At 49.9% G+C, this 24,865-nt stretch overlaps 1 protein-coding gene across 1 annotated transcript in view; it reads right to left on the reverse strand.

Annotated features, from left to right (window-relative positions):
- Window positions 1–24,865, reverse strand: part of LOC140721718 (uncharacterized) — a 154,725-nt gene that overhangs the window by 125,732 nt on the left and 4,128 nt on the right. Inside the window, exons 2-3 of the mRNA XM_073036505.1 lie at window positions 6,614–6,856; window positions 3,485–3,832 (exon numbers count right to left, since the gene is read on the reverse strand). Coding sequence (XP_072892606.1) covers window positions 3,485–3,832; window positions 6,614–6,856 — 591 coding nt within the window. The remainder of the gene's footprint in view (window positions 1–3,484; window positions 3,833–6,613; window positions 6,857–24,865) is intronic.

Here is a 24,865-nt window from a genome sequence, read left to right on the forward strand (position 1 = left end):
GTAGGAAATGACAAAAGATGCTTCATAAAAGCATTACCAAATGAAAAAGGCAACTTGTCATCAAAGCAGAAATAAATTCATTATACAAAATAGATTTTTACTCCTCATATGTATGATGTAAAGTCAATTCAATAAAATAATTTTCCCTCTAAAAATACAAAGGGGGATGTTTCTAATAGTGGGAGAGTTTAAGACCAGCTCTGAGAGTCTGATCAGACTCAGAATTGAGGAATGTCTATTAGAACAGAAATGAGGAAGAAATCCTTTTGCCAGCAGGTCCTGAATCTGTGGAATTCATTGCCACAGATGGCTATGGAGGGCAAATCACTGAGTATATTTAAAGTGGAGGTTGATAAATTTTAATTAGCAAGGTTATGGAGAGAAGGCAGAAAAATGGAGTTGAAAGGGAAAATAAATCAGCTATGATCGAACTGCAGAGCTGACATAAGATCACAAGACCATAAGACACAGGAGCAGAATTAGGCCATTCAGCCCATCAATTTTGCTCAGCCATTCCACCGTGGCTGATCCCAGATCCCACTCAACCCCATACACCTACCTTCTCACCATATCCTTTGTTGCCCTGACCGATCAGAAAATGATCAACTTTCAACTTAAATATACCCACGGACTTTGCCACCACCACAATTGGTGGCAGTGCAGTCCACAGATTCACCACTCTTTGGCTGAAAAGAATCCTCAACTCTATTCTAAAAGGTCACCCCGCAATTTTGAGGTTGTGCCCTCTTGTTCTGGATACCCCCACAACAGGAAACATCCTCTCCACATCCACCCTATCTAGTCCTTTCAATGTTCAGTAGGTTTCAATGAGATCCCCCTGCATTCTTCTAAATTCTAGTGAGTATAGGCCCGAAGCTGCCAAATGCACCTCATACGTTAATCCCTTCATTCCCAGAATCATTGTCATAAACCTCCTCTGGACTCTCTCCAATGACAACACACTATGGGGTGGTGTGGGTTTAGTACTTTTTTTAAGGATTATATAGGTCGGCACAACATGGAGGGCTGAAGGGCCTGTACTGTGCTGTAATGTTCTATGGTTCTATGCTTTCTGAAAATACTCCAATTCCCTCTGCACCTCCGATGTTTGAACCTTCTCCCCAACAGTCCGTACTATTGTTCCTTTTACCAAAATGCATTATCATACATTTACCAACACTGTATTCCATCTCCCACTTTTTTCCCCTCATATAGTCTCTAAGGATCTGCATCTCGATGCAGTTGGTGCAGACATGACTATCAGGGAGACTAGTAGTTTCCCAGAAATCCCACATCTGACACTCAGAACACTCGCTCTGTAGACATATCCCCTATTCTCTCAAGTTAAATAAGAAAAGAGAAGAAATAAGGAATGAACTTACCTACTTACCTTGTCTCCGTTAGTTCTTGCCGAAGCTTACCACTCTGATTCAGACCACTTCAACGACTGTTCGCCCATGATTGCTGCATTGGATAGCACCCCTCTTTTCTGGAGACTAGGTTTTTAAAGGCTCTTTGCTGGACCTGCATGGGAATGCTTCAACTGCTTCTGTGCAGCACTCCAATCAATGACTTGAGGAGCAGGAATGGCTTATTCCTGATGTGTGGAGCAGGTTAAGACCTACAAGTATCTGGGAGTACAGTTAGACGAGAAGCTAGACTGGACTGCCAACACAGATGCCTTGGGCAGGAAGGCACAGAGTCAACTGTACTTCCTTAGAAGGTTGGCGTCATTCAATGTCTGTAGTGAGATGCTGAAGATGTTCTATAGGTCAGTTGTGGAGAGCGCCCTCTTCTTTGTGGTGGCGTGTTGGGGAGGCAGCATTAAGAAGAGGGACGCCTCACGTCTTAATAAGCTGGTAAGGAAGGCGGGCTCTGTCGTGGGCAAAGTACTGGAGAGTATAACATCGGTAGCTGAGCGAAGGGCGCTGAGTAGGCTACGGTCAATTATGGAAAACCCTGAACATCCTCTACATAGCACCATCCAGAGACAGAGAAGCAGTTTCAGCGACAGGTTGCTATCGATGCAATGCTCCTCAGACAGGATGAAGAGGTCAATACTCCCCAATGCCATTAGGCTTTACAATTCAACCACCAAGAGTAAGATATGTTAAAGTGCCGGGGTTGATTGTATTTAATGTATTTAAGTAAACTACTTAAGAACTTTTTAAAAGCTATTATTAATGCTTTTTGAGAGAGTGATTTAGATGCATATCATATTTTTACTGAGTTAAGTATTGTATGTAATTAGTTTTGCTACAACAAGTGTATGGGACATTGGAAAAAATGTTGAATTTCCCCATGGGGATGAATAAAGTATCTATCTATCTATTTCTGCCCTTATGTCTCATAGTCTAATAAGAAGTCAGAGTAGTAATTGGCTATTCATTTTATTATGATTTTACTTTGTGCCAGTAACCCCACTGGATGGTCAATTCTGGATATGTTTTGGCTTTTAATCTGTTTTTTTCCAAAATAAGTTGTTTTTTTTAGCAACTGATTTTGGAAATCAGACATTTAATAAATATTGTTGGCAGCAATTTTCATTACTACTGAGAAACTGCTTAAGCTCAAACACGAGGTAATTTGCAGATGCTGGAAATTCAAGCAACACACACAAAATGCTGGTGGAACACAGCAGGCCAGGCAGCATCTATAGGAAGAACAGTCGACGTTTCAGGACTCAGTGTCCTGACGAAGGGTCTCGGCCTGAAACGTCGACTGTGCTTCTCCTTATAGATGCTGCCTGGCCTGCTGCGTTCCACCAGCATTTTGTGTGAGCTGCTTAAGCTGTTGTCTGTGAGTAGCCAGCCTGTCATTTGCATTGGGAAAGGTCACTTGTCGAGTCAATGTGCTGGATGCTGTGCGACAAGTGAAGACCTCACTGAAAGAGATTAGCAAGGTCTGTGGTTCAGGACTTTGCAGTCATGGAGCAGTGAAAATCTGTTCTGTTATGGTCTCTTGCATCTATTTAGTGTCTCTCAAAACATAAGGGTACTGCAAAATGCTTTACAACCAGCAAGGTGTTTTTGAGGTACAATCTCCGTTATAATGCAAGCCCCCAATGTCATGTCAATCAGGTCATTGTGTATAAAACTTGATGTAAACTGTGGGAACGCACTGGCCAGGTAGCAAAGCAAACTCTCCAGGTAGGAGATCTTGGTTGGCAGCAATAAAACCAGGCTACATCACAATCTGGCATGGAGGGGTCAAAGCACAGGATTAAAAAAAGCTGCAGAGAGTTGAAAACTCAGCCAGCTCCATCATGGATGCTGCATCAAGCCTCTTCAGCATTAAGATCACCTTCAAAAGGCGATGCCGCAAATAGGCGGCATCCGTCATAAAAGATCCCCATCACCCAGGACATGCCCTCTTCTCATTTCCACCATCACATGTACAGTCCCTGACTATTTTTTTATTTTTTGGTTTCCGTTTTTTTCAGTACTTATTTAATTTTACACACATACTCACATGGCATACTTACCCTGCACGTCCAGGTGAAAACGGACATATTTGAATTGAATTGACTTGGCGAACAAGAGCTCATCTAATTTCACTTCAAATAGGCCACTATCTTCCACTTGCAATTTTTTCACTAAGAGGGAGCCAGTTTTTAAATCATATTTGACCCGGTGTCTGAAATAGGAATTGAACGAAACTATATTACTATAAGACATATGCTCCAAGATGATCAACTCGTACTCGTGGTTCAAAAATCTCCAGATGACCTTGCGCCTCTTCATATTTGGGAGAATGGAGAACAGCACAGAAGAACCAGCAGGGCGCCTAAGGTAGAATTCTGGCCAAGAAACTGAATCTGAATTGAATTTAGCTGGAAGAGAACAAATTTACAGTAAATTATCATTCTCGATTGGTTACATAATTCAATTACATTGATCAATATTTTTAGCTTTTACACTAGGCTTAAGAGCTCTGACTATCACAATGCCCAATCAGGGTCATTCCTGCTGTGTCTGTAAGGAGTTTGTATGTTTTCCCCTGTGGGTTTCCTCGGATTGGTCCAATTTCCTCCACATTCCAAAGGCATATGGGTTAAGGTTAGTGAGTCATAGGCCACAAGTGTGGCGACACTTGCAAGTTGCCTAGCACAATGCTCACTGTTTGATTTGAAGCAAATGACACATAGAAACAGAACACCTACAGCACAATATACCGTAGATTTCGCACTACAGAGCGCACCTGATTAAAAGCCGCTGGCTCTAATTTTAGAAAGAAAATCAATTTTGTACTTGTACAGGCCACACCGGATTTTAGGCCGCAGGTGTCCCACGTTGTAATATGAGATATTTACACAGAAAGATATTACACGTGAGGATTTTTTAACTTTTAATTAAATCCATATGGTAACATAAACAAATACATATTGCAAATGCTTTTTTTCGAACCGTGCCTGTAACACGGCTACTTTTAAATATACATACTATTCGGTAACACACAAATTACATTGCGTATACTTTTTTTACTGAACAGTGCACGAACAACATTCCAATATCTCCTAACGACTGGTAAAAAAATATATACTGCAGCCTACCAGGAAAAGTTATTGATCGCCTTTAACTTAACTTAAAAGCAGCGTTTTCGCTCGGGTCTAATGCGCTCCCCCCACCTTCCTGTTTATCGCAAACCGGTATTTCCCACAAGACACGGCGAAACCGGATGTGACATCATAGTATCCCGGGATGTAGTTCAGAAAACAAATATACTTAACACTTCTAACTTTAACTAGAAAATACTAACAAATGAATTACTAAGCGAAAATATTATAAACTAAATAACTGCCATAAAGGCAGCACAATGCTTTTCTTCGAGTGTTTTCCATGTGTTCCATTATAGGAAAGATATCAATAAATTAGAGAGAGTGCAGAGACGATTTACTAGGATGTTACCTGGGTTTCAACACTTAAGTTACAGAGAAAGGTTGAACAAGTTAGGTCTCTATTCATTGGAGCGTAGAAGGTTGAGGGGGGGATTTGATCGAGGTATTTAAAATGTTGAGAGGGATAGATAGAGTTGACGTGAATAGACTGTTTCCATTGAGAGTAGGGGAGATTCAAACGAGAGGACATGATTTGAGAGTTAGGGGGCAAAAGTTTAAGGGAAACACGAGGGGGCATTGCTTTACTCAGAGAGTGATAGCTGTGTGGAATGAGCTTCCTGTAGAAGTAGTAGAGGCCAGTTCAGTTGTGTCATTTAAGGTAAAATTGGATAGGTATATGGACAGGAAAGGAGTGGAGGGTTATGGGCTGAGTGCGGGTAGGTGGGACTAGGTGAGATTAAGAGTTCGGCACGGACTAGGAGGGCCGGAATGGCCTGTTTCCGTGCTGTGATTGTTATATGGTTGATGAGGGTGAATACAAATGACTGATTTACAATAATTTAATTGTGAAAGTGCGCTTGATTTATCGTACAATTTCATTGGACCTCTGTGAACTACTCATCAATTTTATTGGTCTACTGTTACGAGGCAAAATGTTTTTGGCGGCATGAAAAAAAATCATGCATTAGCCGCACCGTAGTAAAGGCCGCAGTGTTCAAAGCTGTTCAAAGCGTGGGAAAAAAGTAGCGGCTTATAATCCGACATCTACGGTAGGTCTTTCGCCCCACAATGTTGTGCCAAACACGTACTTACTTTAGAAATTACCTAGGGTTACCCATAGCCTTCCATTTTTCTAAGCTTCATGTACCTATCCAGGAATCTCTTAAAAGACCCTATCATATCTACCTCCACCACCTTAAAACTGTGCCCTCTCGTGTTTGCCACTTCAGCCCTGGTAAAAAGCCTCTGACTATCCACACGATCAATACCTCTCATCTAATCTTTGTAAAAATACTTAGTGATTTGTACTGTATGTGAAGCTGCAGGAAGGAATTCAAAAGTTGTTTTTGGACAAAATTTGATTTTGTAAGAATAAAAGAACAGAAGCAGAAGTAGTTAACTGAGCGCCTGGGGTCTGCTCTGCTGTTCAATAAGACAATGCACCGGACATCCACTTTGTGGCACCATCATACCCAATCTCTTTATTATCCAACACATTATCAATCTTATGCTAGACAGCACCTACAACACAGTGGTGATGACAACATTTATATCCATAGTTTCTCAATGGCCCCTTGTACAAGGCAGAAACAGACCCTCAGCATCTACCCTTTCAATTCCCCTCAGATCCTGTGTTCTAATGTCTTCAACTCTCAGTTGTCTAAACCAGAAAGTTCAGTCAGTTTTACTCACACTCCCTTCTTGGTACAGCCACCAAACTAGTGAATCTATTTTCAAGGGAGGTTTGCTCTTCATTGGATGTGGAGTCTTTTGCTGCCAGTTTGAAATGGTGGGGAAAAAAATCAACCAGAGGTTTGTCATATCTGCTCTTATTCCCACTTGCACACATCATCCTTGGCATTGACCCTCCAATCCATATATCCATGCTTAGAGCATCTGATTTAACACCATCAGTCTCAGTTCTCTGGTCTATCCATTGCTGCAATGCATGGAGGCTGAGAACTGATTCCCTCTTTGGGGCAAGTGGGCTATTTCAGCTCCTATAATCTTATAAGTCTTATGATTAGTAGACTACTCTCTCTTAGGGATACTTACAAATATCTTCATCTCTGGGAAAGCCAGCTCTACTGTTCCCTGGCTTGTCAAGTAACTTGTCAATTGGGAGAAGCCTGCTGCTTGCATTTGACACTTGTCCAGGATCCACTCTTCCCTTGGTGTGCTTGGAAGCTGGAGTAATATACCCCCACTTCAGTACATCTCCACTTTCTGTTTCTCCTCCTGAAGCAGTGGTCAGCAACAGAGCAAACCCAGGAGCCACAGAGGCACCAGCTAAGAACCCTGAAACAACACCAATTGTAGATTTTTACTAAATGGAGAACAGAAACATCATTAAAAAAGGCCAAGGAAATGTAAATACAGTGGATTCTATTTATTTGGAAAGCAGAAGTACCAGAACATGTTAGCATTCATTTCAAGAAGGAATACAAGAGTAGGGATGTAATGCTGAGGCTTTATAAGGCAGAGGTGAGGCCTTACCTTGAGTATTGTGAGCAGTTTTGGGCTTGCATTGGAGAGGGTCTAGAGGAGGTTCACAAGGATGATTCCAGGAATGAAAGGGTTATCATATGAGGAACATTTGATGGCTCTGGGCATGTACTCACTGGAATTTAGCAGGATAAGGTGGGATCTCATTGAAACCTTTCAAATGTTGAAAGGCCCAGACAGATTATATTGGAAAGGATGCTTCCCACGAGAAGAGTCTAGGACAAGAGATAGAAGGGCATACATTTAAAACAGATGTGGAGAAATTTCTTTAGCCAGAGGGTGGAGAATTTATGGAATTTGTTATCACAACCTGGTTGAGGCCAGGTATTTAAGGCAAAAACTGGTAGGTTCTTGATTGGACTCAGTATCAAGGGTTACAGGAGAAGGCTGGGGAATAGGGATGAGGAGGGAAGTAAAGGATCAGCTATGACTGAGTGGTGGAGCAGACTCAACTGGTCAAATGGCCTAACTCTGCTCCTACGCCTTATGGTCTTATTGTCTCCATACAACTCCATTCTACCCCGCAATCTCCCACACATCACCCCTCTCTCCCCAAGAAGTCCCTCACACCTCTCTCTCCCCCATAATCTCCCTTACACCACCCAGTCCCCCATAATCTCCCACACAAACCCCACTCTCCCCCATAATCACAACTTCCACTCCCCACATTATCCTGCAAACTCCCACTCCCCCGTAATTTCCCTCACACCATCCACTTCCCCCAATCTCCCACAAACCCCCAAATCTCTTCCAGAATCTCTTCCTCACCACTGTCCATTATCTCCCATACCAGCCCAAACTCTCCAACAGCCCCCTCACTTTCTCAAAACCTGAGAACCCAGACCCACCCCTATAATCTCCCTCTCTGCTATACACTCTCCCCAATTATCTCCCATACAAGCCATACTCTCCCTGACCATCTCCCTCACACACCCTCTCTCATATCCTCAATCACTCCATAACCTGCCAAACCCCATTCCCTCATAATCTCCCTCAGACCCACACCCTCCCCCATAATCTCCCTTACAGCTCATCTCTCCCACACTCCCAACAGTCCCCCATAATCTCCCTCACTACCCACTCTCACCAAAATGTCCCTCACAACCCCACTTGCCCCCATAATCTTCCTCACAACCCCACTCTACCCATAATCTTCCTTACAACCCCACTCTACCCATAACCTCTCTCAACCTGTGACCCTCACCCCCACACTCAATTATCTCACAAGCCCCACTCTCCCTCACACCTTCCCACTCCCCTGCAATCTCCCTCAAACTCTCACTGTAACCCATAGTCTCCCTCAAACCTTTATTTTATCCCATAATTTTTCTCACACTCCCCATACTCCACCATATGCAAATGTCACTCCACTCTTTTTGAAAGGAGGAAGGCAGCAGAAAGGAAATTATAGACCAGCTAGCCTGACTTCAGTGGCTGCAAAGATGTTGGTGCCAATTATTAAGGATGAGGTTATCAAGCATTTGGAGACACAGGACAAAGTCAGCATGAGAAAATCATGCTGGATGAACCTGTTGGAATTTTTTGAGGAGATTACAAGTAGGATAGATCAAGGGATGCAGAGGATATTGTATATTTGGATTTTCAGAAGGCTCTTGAAGTTACCACATGAGATGAGGAAATGCAGCAAATACTCAGGGGGTATTTGTGTGGAGTTCTGTACAGGTACATTCCAATGAGACAGGGCAGTTATGGTAGGGTAAAGGAACTGTGGTGTACAAAGCCTGTAATAAATCTAGTCAAGAAGAAAAGCTTACAAAAGGTTCAGAGAGCTAGGTAATGTTAGAGATCTAGAAGATTATAAGGCTAACAGGAAGGAGTTTAAGACGGAAATTAAGAGAGCCAGAAGGGGCAATGAGAAGGCCTTGGTGGGCAGGATTAAGGAAAACCCCAAGGCATTCTACAAGTATGTGAAGAGCAAAAGGATAAGACATGAAAGAATAGGACCTATCAAGTGTGACAATGGGAAAGTGTGTATGGAACCAGAGGAAATAGCAGGGGTACTTAATGAACACTTTACTTCAGTATTCATTTTGGAAAAGGATCTTGGTGATTGTAGTGCAGACTTGCAGCTGACTGAAAAGCTTGAGCATGTAGGTATTAAGAAAGAGAATGTGCTAGAGCTTTTGGAAAGCATCAAGTTGGATAAGTCGCTAGCACCAGATGAGATATACCCCAGGCTACTGTGGGAGGTGAGGGAGGAGATTGCTGAGTCTCTGCCGATGATCTTTGAATCATCAGTGGGACGGGAGCAGTCCCAAAGGATTGCAGGGTTGCGGATGTTGTTCCTTTATTCAAGAAAGGGAGTAGAGAACGCCCCAGAAATTATAGACTAGTGAGTCTTACTTCAGTGGTTGGTAAGTTGATGGATTAGATCCTGAGAGGCAGGATTTATGAACATTTGGAGTGGTATAATATGATTAGGAATAGTCAGCACAGCTTTGTCAAGGGCAGGTCATGCCTTACAAGCCTGATTGAATTTTTTGAGGATGAGACTAAACACATTGATGAAGGTAAAATAGTAGATGTAGTGTATATGGATTTCAGCAAGGCATTTGATAAGGTACCCCATGCAAGGCTTATTGAGAAATTGAGGAGGCATGGGATCCAAGAGGACATTGCTTTGTGGATCCAGAATTGGATTATCCACAGAAGGCAGAGTGGTTGTAGATGGGTCATATTCTGCATGGAGATCGGTGACCAGTGGTGTGCCTCAGGGATCAGTTCTGGGACCCTTAATCTTTGTGACTTTTTATAAATGACCTGGATGAGGAAGTGGAGGGATGGGTAGTAAGTTTGCTGATGACCCAATGGATGGAGGTGTTGTGGATAGTGTGGAGGGCTGTCAGAGGTTACAGCGGGACATTGATAGGACGCAAAACTGGGCTAAGAAGTGGCAGATGGAGTTCAACCCAGGTAAGTGTGAAGTGGTTCATTTTGGTAGGTCAAATATGATGGCAGAATATAGTACTAAAGGTAAGACCCTTGGCATTGTGGAGGATCAGAGGGATCTTGGAGTCCGAGTCCATAGGACACTCAAAGCAGCTGTGCATGATGACAGGAATTGATTGTGTGGTTAGTCGGAGGCTTTTTCCCAGGGCTGAAATGGTTGCCACAAGGGACACAGGTTAAAGTTGCTGGAGAGTAAGTACAGAGGTGATGTCAGGGGTAAGTTTTTTAACTCAGAGAGTGGTGAGTGTGTGGAATGGGCTGTCAGCAACGGTGATGTAGGCGGATACAACAGGGTCTTTTAAGAGACTTTTGGATAGGTACATGGAGCTAAGAAAAGTAGAGTGCTATGGGGAAGTCTAGTGACTTCTAAGGAAGGGACATGTTTGGCACAACTTTGTGGGCCGAAGGGCCTGTATTGTACTGTAGGTTTTCTATTATCTCCCTCACTGCCCACTCTCCCATGTTTTTTACAACCCTCACTCTCTCCATAAACTCCCTTGTACCCCTGAGTCCGCCGTAATCTCCCTCAACCCACTCTCCTCATAATCTCTCAGACCCATCACTCCCCCTTAATATTCCTCAAACCCCCCCTCTCCCCCTTAATCTTCCTCACACCCACAACACTCCGCTATAATCTGGCTCAAACAGACCTCTTTCTAAAGATATAATTCCATTCTTAGCAACAGAGCCATACCACCGCCTATGCCTTCTTGCATGCCTTTTCGATGCAAAGTACCGTAGATTCCGGACTACAGAGCGCACCTGATTAAAAGCCGCTGGCTCTAATTTTAGAAATAAAATCAATTTTTTACTTGTACAGGCCGCACCGGATTTTAGGCCGCAGGTGTCCCACGTTGTAATATGAGATATTTACACAGAAAGATATTACACGTGAGGATTTTTTAACTTTTAATTAAATCCATATGGTAACATAAACAAATACATATTGCAAATGCTTTTTTTCGAACCGTGCCTGTAACGCGGCTACTTTTAAATATATGTTGCGTATACTTCTTTACTGAACAACATTCCAATATCTCCTAACGACTGGTAAAAAATATATATACTGCAGCCTACCAGGAAAAGTTATTGATCGCCTTTAACTTAAAAGCAGCGTTTTCGCTCCGCCGCTCCCCCCCGCCGTCCCGTTTATCGCAAACCGGTATCCCACAAGACGCGGCGAAACCGGGTGTGACGTCATAGCATCCCGCGATGTAGTACAGAAAACAAATATAGTTAAAACAGTTCTAACTTTAACTAACAAATGAATTACTAAGCAAAAATATTATAAACTAAATAACTGCCATAAAGGCAGCACAATGCTTTTCTTCGAGTGTTTTCCATGTTGATGAGGGTGAGTACAAATGACTGATTTACAATAATTTAATTGTGAAAGTGCGCTTGATTTATCGTACAATTTCATTGGACCTCTGTGAACTACTCATCAATTTTATTGGTCTACTGTTACGAGGCAAAATGTTTTTGGCGGCATGAAAAAAAATAATACATTAGCCGCTCCGTATTAAATGCCGCAGAGTTCAAAGCTGTTCAAAATGTGGGAAAAAAGTAGCGGCTTAAAATCCGGAATCTACGGTATATCATTTCAGTTTAGTTCAGTTTCAGTTTATTGTCATTTAGAAACCACAAATGCAATGCAGTTAAAAAATGAGACAATGTTTCTCCAGAATATCATCACAAAAGCACATGACAAAACAGACTACACCAGAAAATCCACATAACATCTGGTAATCCCCAAGTCCAGAGTCCGGAGAGGCTGCTGCGTATTAATATCGCACTACCATCTTAGCGCATTCCCTGGAAAGGAGCTCCAGATCCACCAGACAAAACAACACTACCCAGACACACCAAGTCAGGAGACCAACTCTACCACCCAACAAACCAAAAACTAAAGCTACAAGACCAGCACAAAATCACATACAGCAGTTACATATACATATTCAATGTAAACTCCCATTTAATGCCTTACTTCAGCCATGGCTCAGAAATGCGCACAATGTCACACTGACCAATCTCTAATTGCTCCAACAGGTTCAGAAATCTACACACATTTAAATACAGCACATTGTCCCTAACTCTCACAGACTGCACACTCCCCAGATTCAGCCTCACAGACCCCACACTCGCTCCCATAATCTCCCTCACAACCTCATACTACCCCATAATCTCACTCTCACTCGAACAATCATACTACCCCATAATCCCACTCACAACACCCGCTGTCCCCCATGATCTCCCTCATTCCCATGACATTCCCTTATAAACTCCCTACACAACCATAAACAACCACACCCCATTCCGCAAAATCTTGACCTCATCCCCATTCTCCCCCATGAACTCCCTCACACCCCAAACCCTCATAATTTCTTGAACACCCCCAAGTCTCCACCAAAATCACCCTCACACAACCACATCCTCAAAATTTCCATATCTCAGCAATATTCCCAATAAATTCCTTAAAATACTCACATCCCTTGGATATCCTGAACAAACACTCACTCCATACTCTTCCAGACAATACCTACTCCCCCAAATTCTCCATCAGACCCACCACTGTGCTCCAAAATCTCCCTCACACCCTCACTCTCCCCATCAACTCTCTCACACACGCAATCCCTATCATCTCCCTCACACCCTCACTCTCCCCATCAACCTCACACACTCACTCCCCATCATCTCCCTCACAACCCCACTCTCCCCATCATCACCCTCACACCCTCACTCTCCATTCATCTCCCTCACACCCACACTCACCACATCATCTCACTCACAACCTCGATCTCCCCATCATCTCCCTCACACCCCCACTCTCCTCATCATCTCTCACACCCTCACTCTCCCCATCAACTCCCTCACACTCCCGCATCTCCCTAACAAACCAACTCTCCCCATCATCTCCATCACTCTCCCCATCATCTCCCTCACACCCTTGCTCTCCTCATCTCCCTCACACCCTCGCTCTCCCCATAATTTCCCTTACGCCCCCAATCTCTCCATCATCACCCTCACACCCCCACTCTCCTCATCATCACCCTCACACCCCCACTCTCCTCATCATCTCCCTCACACCCCCACTCTCCTCATGATCACACTCACACCCCCACTCTCAACACCTCCCTCACTCTCCCCATCATCTTGCTCACACCCCCGCTCTCCTCTATCATCTCCCTCACAACCCCGCTCTCCCCATCATCTCCCTCACACCCCCGCTCTCCTCTATCATCTCCCTCACACCCCCGCTCTCCTCTATCATCTCTCTCACACCCACACTCTCATCATCTCCCTAACTCTCCCCTATCATCTCCCTCACACCCCCGCTCTCCTCTATCATCTCCCTCACACCCCCACTCTCATCATCTCCCTCACTCTCCCCATCATCTCCCTCACACCCCCGCTCTCCCCATCATCTCCCTCACACCCCCACTCTCATCATCTCCCTCACTCTCCCCATCATCTCCCTCACACCCCCACTCTCATCATCTCCCTCACACACCCTCACTCCCATCATCTGCCTCACACCCTCGCTCTCCCCATAATCTCCCACTCACCCCCACTCTCATCATCCTCCTCACACACAACTTTGCCCATCATCTCCCTCACACACCCACTCTCCTCTATCATCTCCCTCGCACACTCGCTCTCCTGATCATCTCCCTCACACCTTCGTTCTCCTGATCATCTTCCTCACACCCCCGCTCTCCCCATCATCTCCCTCGCACACTTGCTCTCCCGATCATCTCCCTCACACCCTCGTTCTGCTGATCATCTCCCTCACACCCTCGTTCTGCTGATCATCTCCCTCACACCCCCGCTCTCCCCATCATCTACCTCACACCCCCGCTCTCATCATCTCCCTCACTCTCCCCATCATCTCCCTCACACCCCCGCTCTCCTCTATCATCTCCCTCACACCCCCACTCTCCTCTATCATCTCCCTCACACCCCCACTCTCCTCTATCATCTCCCTCACACCCCCGCACTCCTTTATCATCTCCCTCACACCCCTACTCTCCTCTATCATCTCCCTCACACCCTCACTCTCCCCATGATCACCCTCACACCCTCGCTCTCCCCATGATCACACTCACACCCTCGCTCTCCCCATCATCTCCCTCACACCCTCGCTCTCCCCATCATTTGCCTCACACCATCGCTCTCCCGATAATCTCCCACACACCCTCGCTCTCCTGATCATCTCCCTCATACCCCCACTCTCCCCATCATCTCCCTCACACACCCTCACTCCCATCATCTCCCTCACACACTCGCTCTCCCCATAATCTCCCTCACACCCCCACTCTCCTCATCATCCCCCTCACACACAACTCTGCCCATCATCTCCCTCACACACCCACTCTCCTCTATCATCTCCCTCGCACACTCGCTTTCCTGATCATCTCCCTCACACCCTCGATCTCCTGATCCTCTTCCACACACCCCTGCTCTACCCATCATCTCCCTCACACCCCCACTCTCCCCATCATCTCCCTCACACACCCACTCTCCCCATCATCCCCCTCACACACCCACTCTCCCCATCATCCCCCTCACACACAACTCTGCCCATCATAACCCTCGCACACTCGCTCTCCTGATCATCTCCCTCACACCCTCGTTCTCCCCATCATCTCCCTCACACACCCACTCTCCCCATCATCTCACTCACACCCTCGCTCTCCTCATCTCACTCACACCCTCGCTCTCCCCATAATCTCCCTCACACCCCCGCTCTCCCCATCATCTCACACCCTCGTTCTCCTGATCATCTCCCTCACACCCCCGCTCTCCCCATCATCTCCCTCACACCCCCGCTCTCCCCATCATCTCCCTCACACCCCCGCTCTCCCCATCATCTCCCTCACACCCCCACTCTCCCCATCATCTCCCTCACACTCCCACTCTCCTGATCATCTCCCTCACACCCTCGTTCTCCCCATCATCTCCCTCACACACCCACTCTCCCCATCATCTCACTCACACCCTCGCTCTCCTCATCTCACTCACACCCTCGCTCTCCCCATCATCTCCCTCACACCCCCGCTCTCCCCATCATCTCCCTCACACACCCACTCTCCCCATCATCTCACTCACACCCTCGCTCTCCTCATCTCACTCACACCCTCGCTCTCCCCATCATCTCCCTCACACACCCACTCTCCCCATCATCTCACTCACACCCTCGCTCTCCTCATCTCCCTCACACCCTCGCTCTCCCCATCATCTCCCTCACACCCCCGCTCTCCCCATCATCTCCCTCACACCCCCGCTCTCCCCATCATCTCCCTCACACCCCCGCTCTCCTCTATCATCTCCCTCACACTCCTACTCTCCTCTATCATCTCCCGCACACCCCCACTCTCATCATCTCCCTCACTCTCCCCATCATCTCCCTCACACCCCCACTCTCATCATCTCTCTCACTCTCCCCGTCATCTCCCTCACACCCCCGCTCTCCTCTATCATCTCCCTCACACCCCCACTCTCCCCATCATCTCCCTCACACCCCCACTCTCCCCATCATCTCCCTCACACCCCCGCTCTCCCCATCATCTCCCTCACACCCCCGCTCTCCCCATCATCTCCCTCACAACCCCACTCTCCCCATCATCACCCTCACACCCTCACTCTCCATTCATCTCCCTCACACCCCCGCTCTCCCCATCATCTCCCTCACACCCCCGCTCTCCCCATCATCTCCCTCACAACCCCACTCTCCCCATCATCACCCTCACACCCTCACTCTCCATTCATCTCCCTCACACCCACACTCACCACATCATCTCACTCACAACCTCAATCTCCCCATCATCTCCCTCACACCCCCACTCTCCTCATCATCTCTCATACCCTCACTCTCCCCATCAACTCCCTCACACTCCCGCATCTCCCTAACAAACCAACTCTCCCCATCATCTCCATCACTCTCCCCATCATCTCCCTCACACCCTTGCTCTCCTCATCTCCCTCACACCCTCGCTCTCCCCATAATTTCCCTTACGCCCCCACTCTCTCCATCATCACCCTCACACCCCCACTCTCCTCATCATCACCCTCACACCCCCACTCTCCTCATCATCTCCCTCACACCCCCACTCTCCTCATGATCACCCTCACACCCCCACTCTCAACACCTCCCTCACTCTCCCCATCATCTTGCTCACACCCCCGCTCTCCCCTATCATCTCCCTCACAACCCCGCTCTCCCCATCATCTCCCTCACACCCCCGCTCTCCTCTATCATCTCCCTCACACCCCCACTCTCATCATCTCTCTCACTCTCCCCAAATTCTCCCTCACATCCCCGCTCTCCTCTATCATCTCCCTCACACCCCCGCTCTCCCCATCATCTCCCTCACATCCCCGCTCTCCTCTATCATCTCTCTCACAACCCCACTCTCATCATCTCCCTCACTCTCCCCATCATCTCCCTCACACCCCCACTTTCATCATCTCCCTCACTCTCCCCATCATCTCCCTCACACCCTCCCTCTCCCCATCATCTCCCTCACACCCCCACTCTCCTCTGTCATCTCCCTCACACCCTCACTCTCCCCATCATCTCCCTCACACCCCCGCTCTCCTCTATCATCTCCCTCACACCCTCACTCTCCCCATGATCACCCTCACACCCCCACTCTCCCCATCATCTCCCTCACACCCTCGCTCTCCGATCATCTCCCTCACACCCTCATTCTCCTGATCATCTCCCTCACACCCCGACTCTCCCCATCATCTCCCTCACACACCCTCTCTCCCATCATCTCCCTCACACCCTCGCTCTCCCCATAATCTCCCTCACACCCCCACTCTCCTCATCATCCACCTCACACACAACTCTACAAATCATCTCCCTCACACACCCACTCTCCTCTATCATCTCCTTCGCACACTCGCTCTCCTGATCATCTCCCTCACACCCTCGTTCTCCTGATCATCTCCTTCACACCCCCGCTATCCCCATCATCTACCTCACACCATCACTCTCCCCATCATCTCCCTCACACCCCCACTCTCCTCTGTCATCTCCCTCACACCCTCACTCTCCCCATCATCTCCCTCACACCCCCGCTCTCCTCTATCATCTCCCTCACACCCTCACTCTCCCCATGATCACCCTCACACCCCCACTCTCCCCATCATCTCCCTCACACCCTCGCTCTGCGATCATCTCCCTCACACCCTCATTCTCCGGATCATCTCCCTCACACCCCGACTCTCCCCATCATCTCCCTCACATGCCCACTCTCATCATCTCCCTCACTCTCCCCATCATCTCTCACATCCCCACTCTCATCATCTCCCTCACACCCCCACTCTCATCATCTCCCTCACACCCCTACTCTCCTCTATCATCTCCCTCACACCCCCACTCTCATCTCCCTCACACCCCCACTCTCATCATCTCCCTCACAACCCCACTCTCATCATCTCCCTCACTCTCCCCATCATCTCCCTCACACCCCCGCTCTCCTCTATCATCTCCCTCACACCCCCTCTCTCCTCTATCATCTCCCTCACACCCCTACTCTCATCATCTCCCTCACTCTCCCCAAATTCTCCCTCACATCCCCGCTCTCCTCTATCATCTCCCTCACACCCCCGCTCTCCCCATCATCTCCCTCACACCCCTCTCTATTCTATCATCTCCCTCACACCCCCACTCTCCTCTATCATCTCCCTCACACCCCCACTCTCATCATCTCTCTCACTCTCCCCAAATTCTCCCTCACATCCCCGCTCTCCTCTATCATCTCCCTCACACCCCCGCTCTCCCCATCATCTCCCTCACATCCCCGCTCTCCTATATCATCTCTCTCACAACCCCACTCTCATCATCTCCCTCACTCTCCCCTAGCATCTCCCTCACACCCCCGCTCTCATCATCTCTCTCACTCTCCCCATCATCTCCCTCACACCCCCACTTTCATCATCTCCCTCACTCTCCCCATCATCTCCCTCACACCCTCACTCTCCCCATCATCTCCCTCACACCCCCACTCTCCTCTGTGATCTCCCTCACACCCTCACTCTCCCCATCATCTCCCTCACACCCCCGCTCTCCTCTATCATCTCCCTCACACCCTCACTCTCCCCATGATCACCCTCACACCCCCACTCTCCCCATCATCTCCCTCACACCCTCGCTCTCCGATCATCTCCCTCACACCCTCATTCTCCTGATCATCTCCCTCACACCCCGACTCTCCCCATCATCTCCCTCACACACCCTCACTCCCATCATCTCCCTCACACCCTCGCTCTCCCCATAATCTCCCTCACACCCCCACTCTCCTCATCATCCCCCTCACACACAACTCTGCCCATCATCTCCCTCACACACCCACTCTCCTCTATCATCTCCCTCGCACACTCGCTCTCCTGATCATCTCCCTCACACCCTCGTTCTCCTGATCATCTCCCTCACACTCCCGCTCTCCCCATCATCTCCGTCGCACACTCGCTCGCCCCATCATCTCCCTCGCACACTCGCTCTCCTGATCATCTCCCTCACACCCTCGTTCTCCTGATCATCTCCCTCACACCCCCGCTCTCCCCATCATCTACCTCACACCCCCACTCTCCCCATCATCTACCTCACACCCCCACTCTCCTCTATCATCTCCCTCACATCCCCACTCTCATCATCTCCCTCACTCTCCCCATCATCTCTCACACCACCACTCTCATCATCTCCCTCACACCCCCACTCTCATCATCTCCCTCACACCCCTACTCTCCTCTATCATCTCCCACACACCCCCACTCTCATCATCTCCCTCACACCCCTACTCTCCTCTATCATCTCCCTCACACCCCCACTCTCATCATCTCCCTCACAACCCCACTCTCATCATCTCCCTCACTCTCCCCATCATCTCCCTCACACCCCCGCTCTCCTCTATCATCTCCCTCACACCACCTCTCTCCTCTATCATCTCCCTCACTCTCCCCAAATTCTCCCTCACATCCCCGCTCTCCTCTATCATCTCCCTCACACCCCCGCTCTCCCCATCATCTCCCTCACACCCCCTCTCTATTCTATCATCTCCCTCACACCCCCACTCTCCTCTATCATCTCCCTCACTCTCCCCAAATTCTCCCTCACATCCCCGCTCTCCTCTATCATCTCCCTCACACCCCCGCTCTCCCCATCATCTCCCTCACACCCCCTCTCTATTCTATCATCTCCCTCACACCCCCGCTCTCCCCATCATCTCCCTCACACCCCCTCTCTATTCTATCATCTCCCTCACACCCCCACTCTCATCATCTCTCTCACTCTCCCCATCATCTCCCTCACACCCCCACTTTCATCATCTCCCTCACACCCCCTCTCTCATCATCTCCCTCACACCCCTACTCTCCTCTATCATCTCCCTCACACCCCCACTCTCATCATCTCCCTCACAACCCCACTCTCATCATCTCCCTCACTCTCCCCATCATTTCCCTCACACCCCCGCTCTCCTCTATCATCTCCCTCACACCCCCTCTCTCCTCTATCATCTCCCTCACTCTCCCCAAATTCTCCCTCACATCCCCGCTCTCCTCTATCATCTCCCTCACACCCCCGCTCTCCCCATCATCTCCCTCACACCCCCTCTCTATTCTATCATCTCCCTCACACCCCCACTCTCCTCTATCATCTCCCTCACACCCCCACTCTCATCATCTCTCTCACTCTCCCCATCATCTCCCTCACACCCCCACTTTCATCATCTCCCTCACACCCCCTCTCTCATCATCTCCCTCACACCCCTACTCTCCTCTATCATCTCCCTCACACCCCCACTCTCATCATCTCCCTCACAACCCCACTCTCATCATCTCCCTCACTCTCCCCATCATCTCTCACACCACCACTCTCATCATCTCCCTCACACCCCCACTCTCATCATCTCCCTCACACCCCTACTCTCCTCTATCATCTCCCACACACCCCCACTCTCATCATCTCCCTCACACCCCTACTCTCCTCTATCATCTCCCTCACACCCCCACTCTCATCATCTCCCTCACAACCCCACTCTCATCATCTCCCTCACTCTCCCCATCATCTCCCTCACACCCCCGCTCTCCTCTATCATCTCCCTCACACCCCCTCTCTCCTCTATCATCTCCCTCACTCTCCCCAAATTCTCCCTCACATCCCCGCTCTCCTCTATCATCTCCCTCACACCCCCGCTCTCCCTATCATCTCCCTCACACCCCCTCTCTATTCTATCATCTCCCTCACACCCCCACTCTCCTCTATCATCTCCCTCACACCCCCACTCTCATCATCTCTCTCACTCTCCCCATCATCTCCCTCACACCCCCACTTTCATCATCTCCCTCACACCCTCACTCTCCCCATCATCTCCCTCACACCCCCACTCTCCTCTGTCATCTCCCTCACACCCTCACTCTCCCCATCATCTCCCTCACACCCTCACTCTCCCCATGATCACCCTCACACCCCCACTCTCCCCATCATCTCCCTCACACCCTCGCTCTCCGATCATCTCCCTCACACCCTTATTCTCCTGATCATCTCCCTCACACCCCGACTCTCCCCATCATCTCCCTCACACACCCTCTCTCCCATCATCTCCCTCACACCCTCGCTCTCCCCATAATCTCCCTCACACCCCCACTCTCCTCATCATCCCCCTCACACACAACTCTGCCCATCATCTCCCTCACACACCCACTCTCATCTATCATCTCCTTCGCACACTCGCTCTCCTGATCATCTCCCTCACATCCTCGTTCTCCTGATCATCTCCCTCACACCCCCGCTCTCCCCATCATCTACCTCACACCCTCACTCTCCCCATCATCTCCCTCACACCCCCACTCTCCTCTGTCATCTCCCTCACTCTCCCCATCATCTCCCTCACACCCCCGCTCTCCTCTATCATCTCCCTCACATCCTCACTCTCCCCATGATCACCCTCACACCCCCACTCTCCCCATCATCTCCCTCACACCCTCGCTCTGCGATCATCTCCCTCACACCCTCATTCTCCTGATCATCTCCCTCACACCCCGATTCTCCCCATCATCTCCCTCACATCCCCACTCTCATCATCTCCCTCACTCTCCCCATCATCTCTCACATCCCCACTCTCATCATCTCCCTCACACCCCCACTCTCATCATCTCCCTCACACCCCCACTCTCATCATCTCCCTCACACCCCTACTCTCCTCTATCATCTCCCTCAGACCCCCACTCTCATCATCTCCCTCACACCCCTACTCTCCTCTATCATCTCCCTCACACCCCCACTCTCATCATCTCCCTCACAACCCCACTCTCATCATCTCCCTCACTCTCCCCATCATCTCCCTCACACCCCCGCTCTCCTCTATCATCTCCCTCACACCCCCTGTCTCATCATCTCCCTCACTCTCCCCAAATTCTCCCTCACATCCCCGCACTCCTCTATCATCTCCCTCACACCCCCGCTCTCCCCATCATCTCCCTCACACCCCCTCTCTATTCTATCATCTCCCTCACACCCCCACTCTCCTCTATCATCTCCCTCACACCCCCACTCTCATCATCTCTCTCACTCTCCCCAAATTCTCCCTCACATCCCCGCTCTCCTCTATCATCTCTCTCACAACCCCACTCTCATCATCTCTCTCACTCTCCCCATCATCTCCCTCACACCCCCACTTTCATCATCTCCCTCACTCTCCCCATCATCTCCCTCACACCCCCACTCTCCTCTGTCATCTCCCTCACACCCTCACTCTCCACATCATCTCCCTCACACCCCCGCTCTCCTCTATCATCTCCCTCACACCCTCACTCTCCCCATGATCACCCTCCCACCCCCACTCTCCCCATCATCTCCCTCACACCCTCGCTCTCCGATCATCTCCCTCACACTCTCGCTCTCCGATCATCTCCCTCACACCCTTATTCTCCTGATCATCTCCCTCACACCCCGACTCTCCCCATCATCTCCCTCACACACCCTCTCTCCCATCATCTCCCTCACACACCCTCTCTCCCCATAATCTCCCTCACACCCCCACTCTCCTCATCATCCCCCTCACACACAACTCTGCCCATCATCTCCCTCACACACCCACTCTCCTCTATCATCTCCTTCGCACACTCGCTCTCCTGATCATCTCCCTCACACCCTCGTTCTCCTGATCATCTCCCTCACACCCCCGCTCTCCCCATCATCTACCTCACACCCTCACTCTCACCATCATCTCCCTCACACCCCCACTCTCCTCTGTCATCTCCCTCACACCCTCACTCTCCCCATCATCTCCCTTACACCCCCGCTCTCCTCTATCATCTCCCTCACACCCTCACTCTCCCCATGATCACCCTCACACCCCCACTCTCCCCATCATCTCCCTCACACCCTCGCTCTGCGATCATCTCCCTCACACCCTCATTCTCCTGATCATCTCCCTCACACCCCGACTCTCCTCTGTCATCTCCCTCACACCCTCACTCTCCACATCATCTCCCTCACACCCCCGCTCTCCTCTATCATCTCCCTCACACCCTCACTCTCCCCATGATCACCCTCCCACCCCCACTCTCCCCATCATCTCCCTCACACCCTCGCTCTCCGATCATCTCCCTCACACTCTCGCTCTCCGATCATCTCCCTCACACCCTTATTCTCCTGATCATCTCCCTCACACCCCGACTCTCCCCATCATCTCCCTCACACACCCTCTCTCCCATCATCTCCCTCACACACCCTCTCTCCCCATAATCTCCCTCGCACACTCGCTCGCCCCATCATCTCCCTCGCACACTCGCTCTCCTGATCATCTCCCTCACACCCTCGTTCTCCTGATCATCTCCCTCACACCCCCGCTCTCCCCATCATCTACCTCACACCCCCACTCTCCCCATCATCTACCTCACACCCCCACTCTCCTCTATCATCTCCCTCACATCCCCACTCTCATCATCTCCCTCACTCTCCCCATCATCTCCCTCACACCCCCGCTCTCCTCTATCATCTCCCACACACCCCCACTCTCATCATCTCCCTCACACCCCCACTCTCATCATCTCCCTCACACCCCTACTCTCCTCTATCATCTCCCACACACCCCCACTCTCATCATCTCCCTCACACCCCTACTCTCCTCTATCATCTCCCTCACACCCCCACTCTCATCATCTCCCTCACAACCCCACTCTCATCATCTCCCTCACTCTCCCCATCATCTCCCTCACACCCCCGCTCTCCTCTATCATCTCCCTCACACCCCCTCTCTCCTCTATCATCTCCCTCACTCTCCCCAAATTCTCCCTCACATCCCCGCTCTCCTCTATCATCTCCCTCACACCCCCGCTCTCCCCATCATCTCCCTCACACCCCCTCTCTATTCTATCATCTCCCTCACACCCCCACTCTCCTCTATCATCTCCCTCACACCCCCACTCTCATCATCTCTCTCTCTCCCCAAATTCTCCCTCACATCCCCGCTCTCCTCTATCATCTCTCTCACAACCCCGCTCTCCCCATCATCTCCCTCACATCCCCGCTCTCCACTATCATCTCTCTCACAACCCCACTCTCATCATCTCCCTCACTCTCCCCTAGCATCTCCCTCACACCCCCGCTCTCATCATCTCTCTCACTCTCCCCATCATCTCCCTCACACCCCCACTTTCATCATCTCCCTCACACCCTCACTCTCCCCATCATCTCCCTCACACCCCCACTCTCCTCTGTCATCTCCCTCACACCCTCACTCTCCCCATGATCACCCTCACACCCCCACTCTCCCCATCATCTCCCTCACACCCTCGCTCTCCGATCATCTCCCTCACACCCTTATTCTCCTGATCATCTCCCTCACACCCCGACTCTCCCCATCATCTCCCTCACACACCCTCACTCCCATCATCTCCCTCACACCCTCGCTCTAAGCATAATCTCCCTCACACCCCCACTCTCCTCATCATCCCCCTCACACACAACTCTGCCCATCATCTCCCTCACACACCCACTCTCCTCTATCATCTCCTTCGCACACTCGCTCTCCTGATCATCTCCCTCACATCCTCGTTCTCCTGATCATCTCCCTCACACCCCCGCTCTCCCCATCATCTACCTCACACCCTCACTCTCCCCATCATCTCCCTCACACCCCCACTCTCCTCTGTCATCTCCCTCACTCTCCCCATCATCTCCCTCACACCCCCGCTCTCCTCTATCATCTCCCTCACATCCTCACTCTCCCCATGATCACCCTCACACCCCCACTCTCCCCATCATCTCCCTCACACCCTCGCTCTGCGATCATCTCCCTCACACCCTCATTCTCCTGATCATCTCCCTCACACCCCGATTCTCCCCATCATCTCCCTCACATCCCCACTCTCATCATCTCCCTCACTCTCCCCATCATCTCTCACATCCCCACTCTCATCATCTCCCTCACACCCCCACTCTCATCATCTCCCTCACACCCCTACTCTCCTCTATCATCTCCCTCAGACCCCCACTCTCATCATCTCCCTCACACCCCTACTCTCCTCTATCATCTCCCTCACACCCCCACTCTCATCATCTCCCTCACAACCCCACTCTCATCATCTCCCTCACTCTCCCCATCATCTCCCTCACACCCCCGCTCTCCTCTATCATCTCCCTCACACCCCCTGTCTCATCATCTCCCTCACTCTCCCCAAATTCTCCCTCACATCCCCGCTCTCCTCTATCATCTCCCTCACACCCCCGCTCTCCCCATCATCTCCCTCACACCCCCTCTCTATTCTATCATCTCCCTCACACCCCCACTCTCCTCTATCATCTCCCTCACACCCCCA

The sequence above is a fragment of the Hemitrygon akajei genome, chromosome 2 (assembly GCF_048418815.1).
Source record: "Hemitrygon akajei chromosome 2, sHemAka1.3, whole genome shotgun sequence".
Taxonomy (NCBI): domain Eukaryota; kingdom Metazoa; phylum Chordata; class Chondrichthyes; order Myliobatiformes; family Dasyatidae; genus Hemitrygon; species Hemitrygon akajei.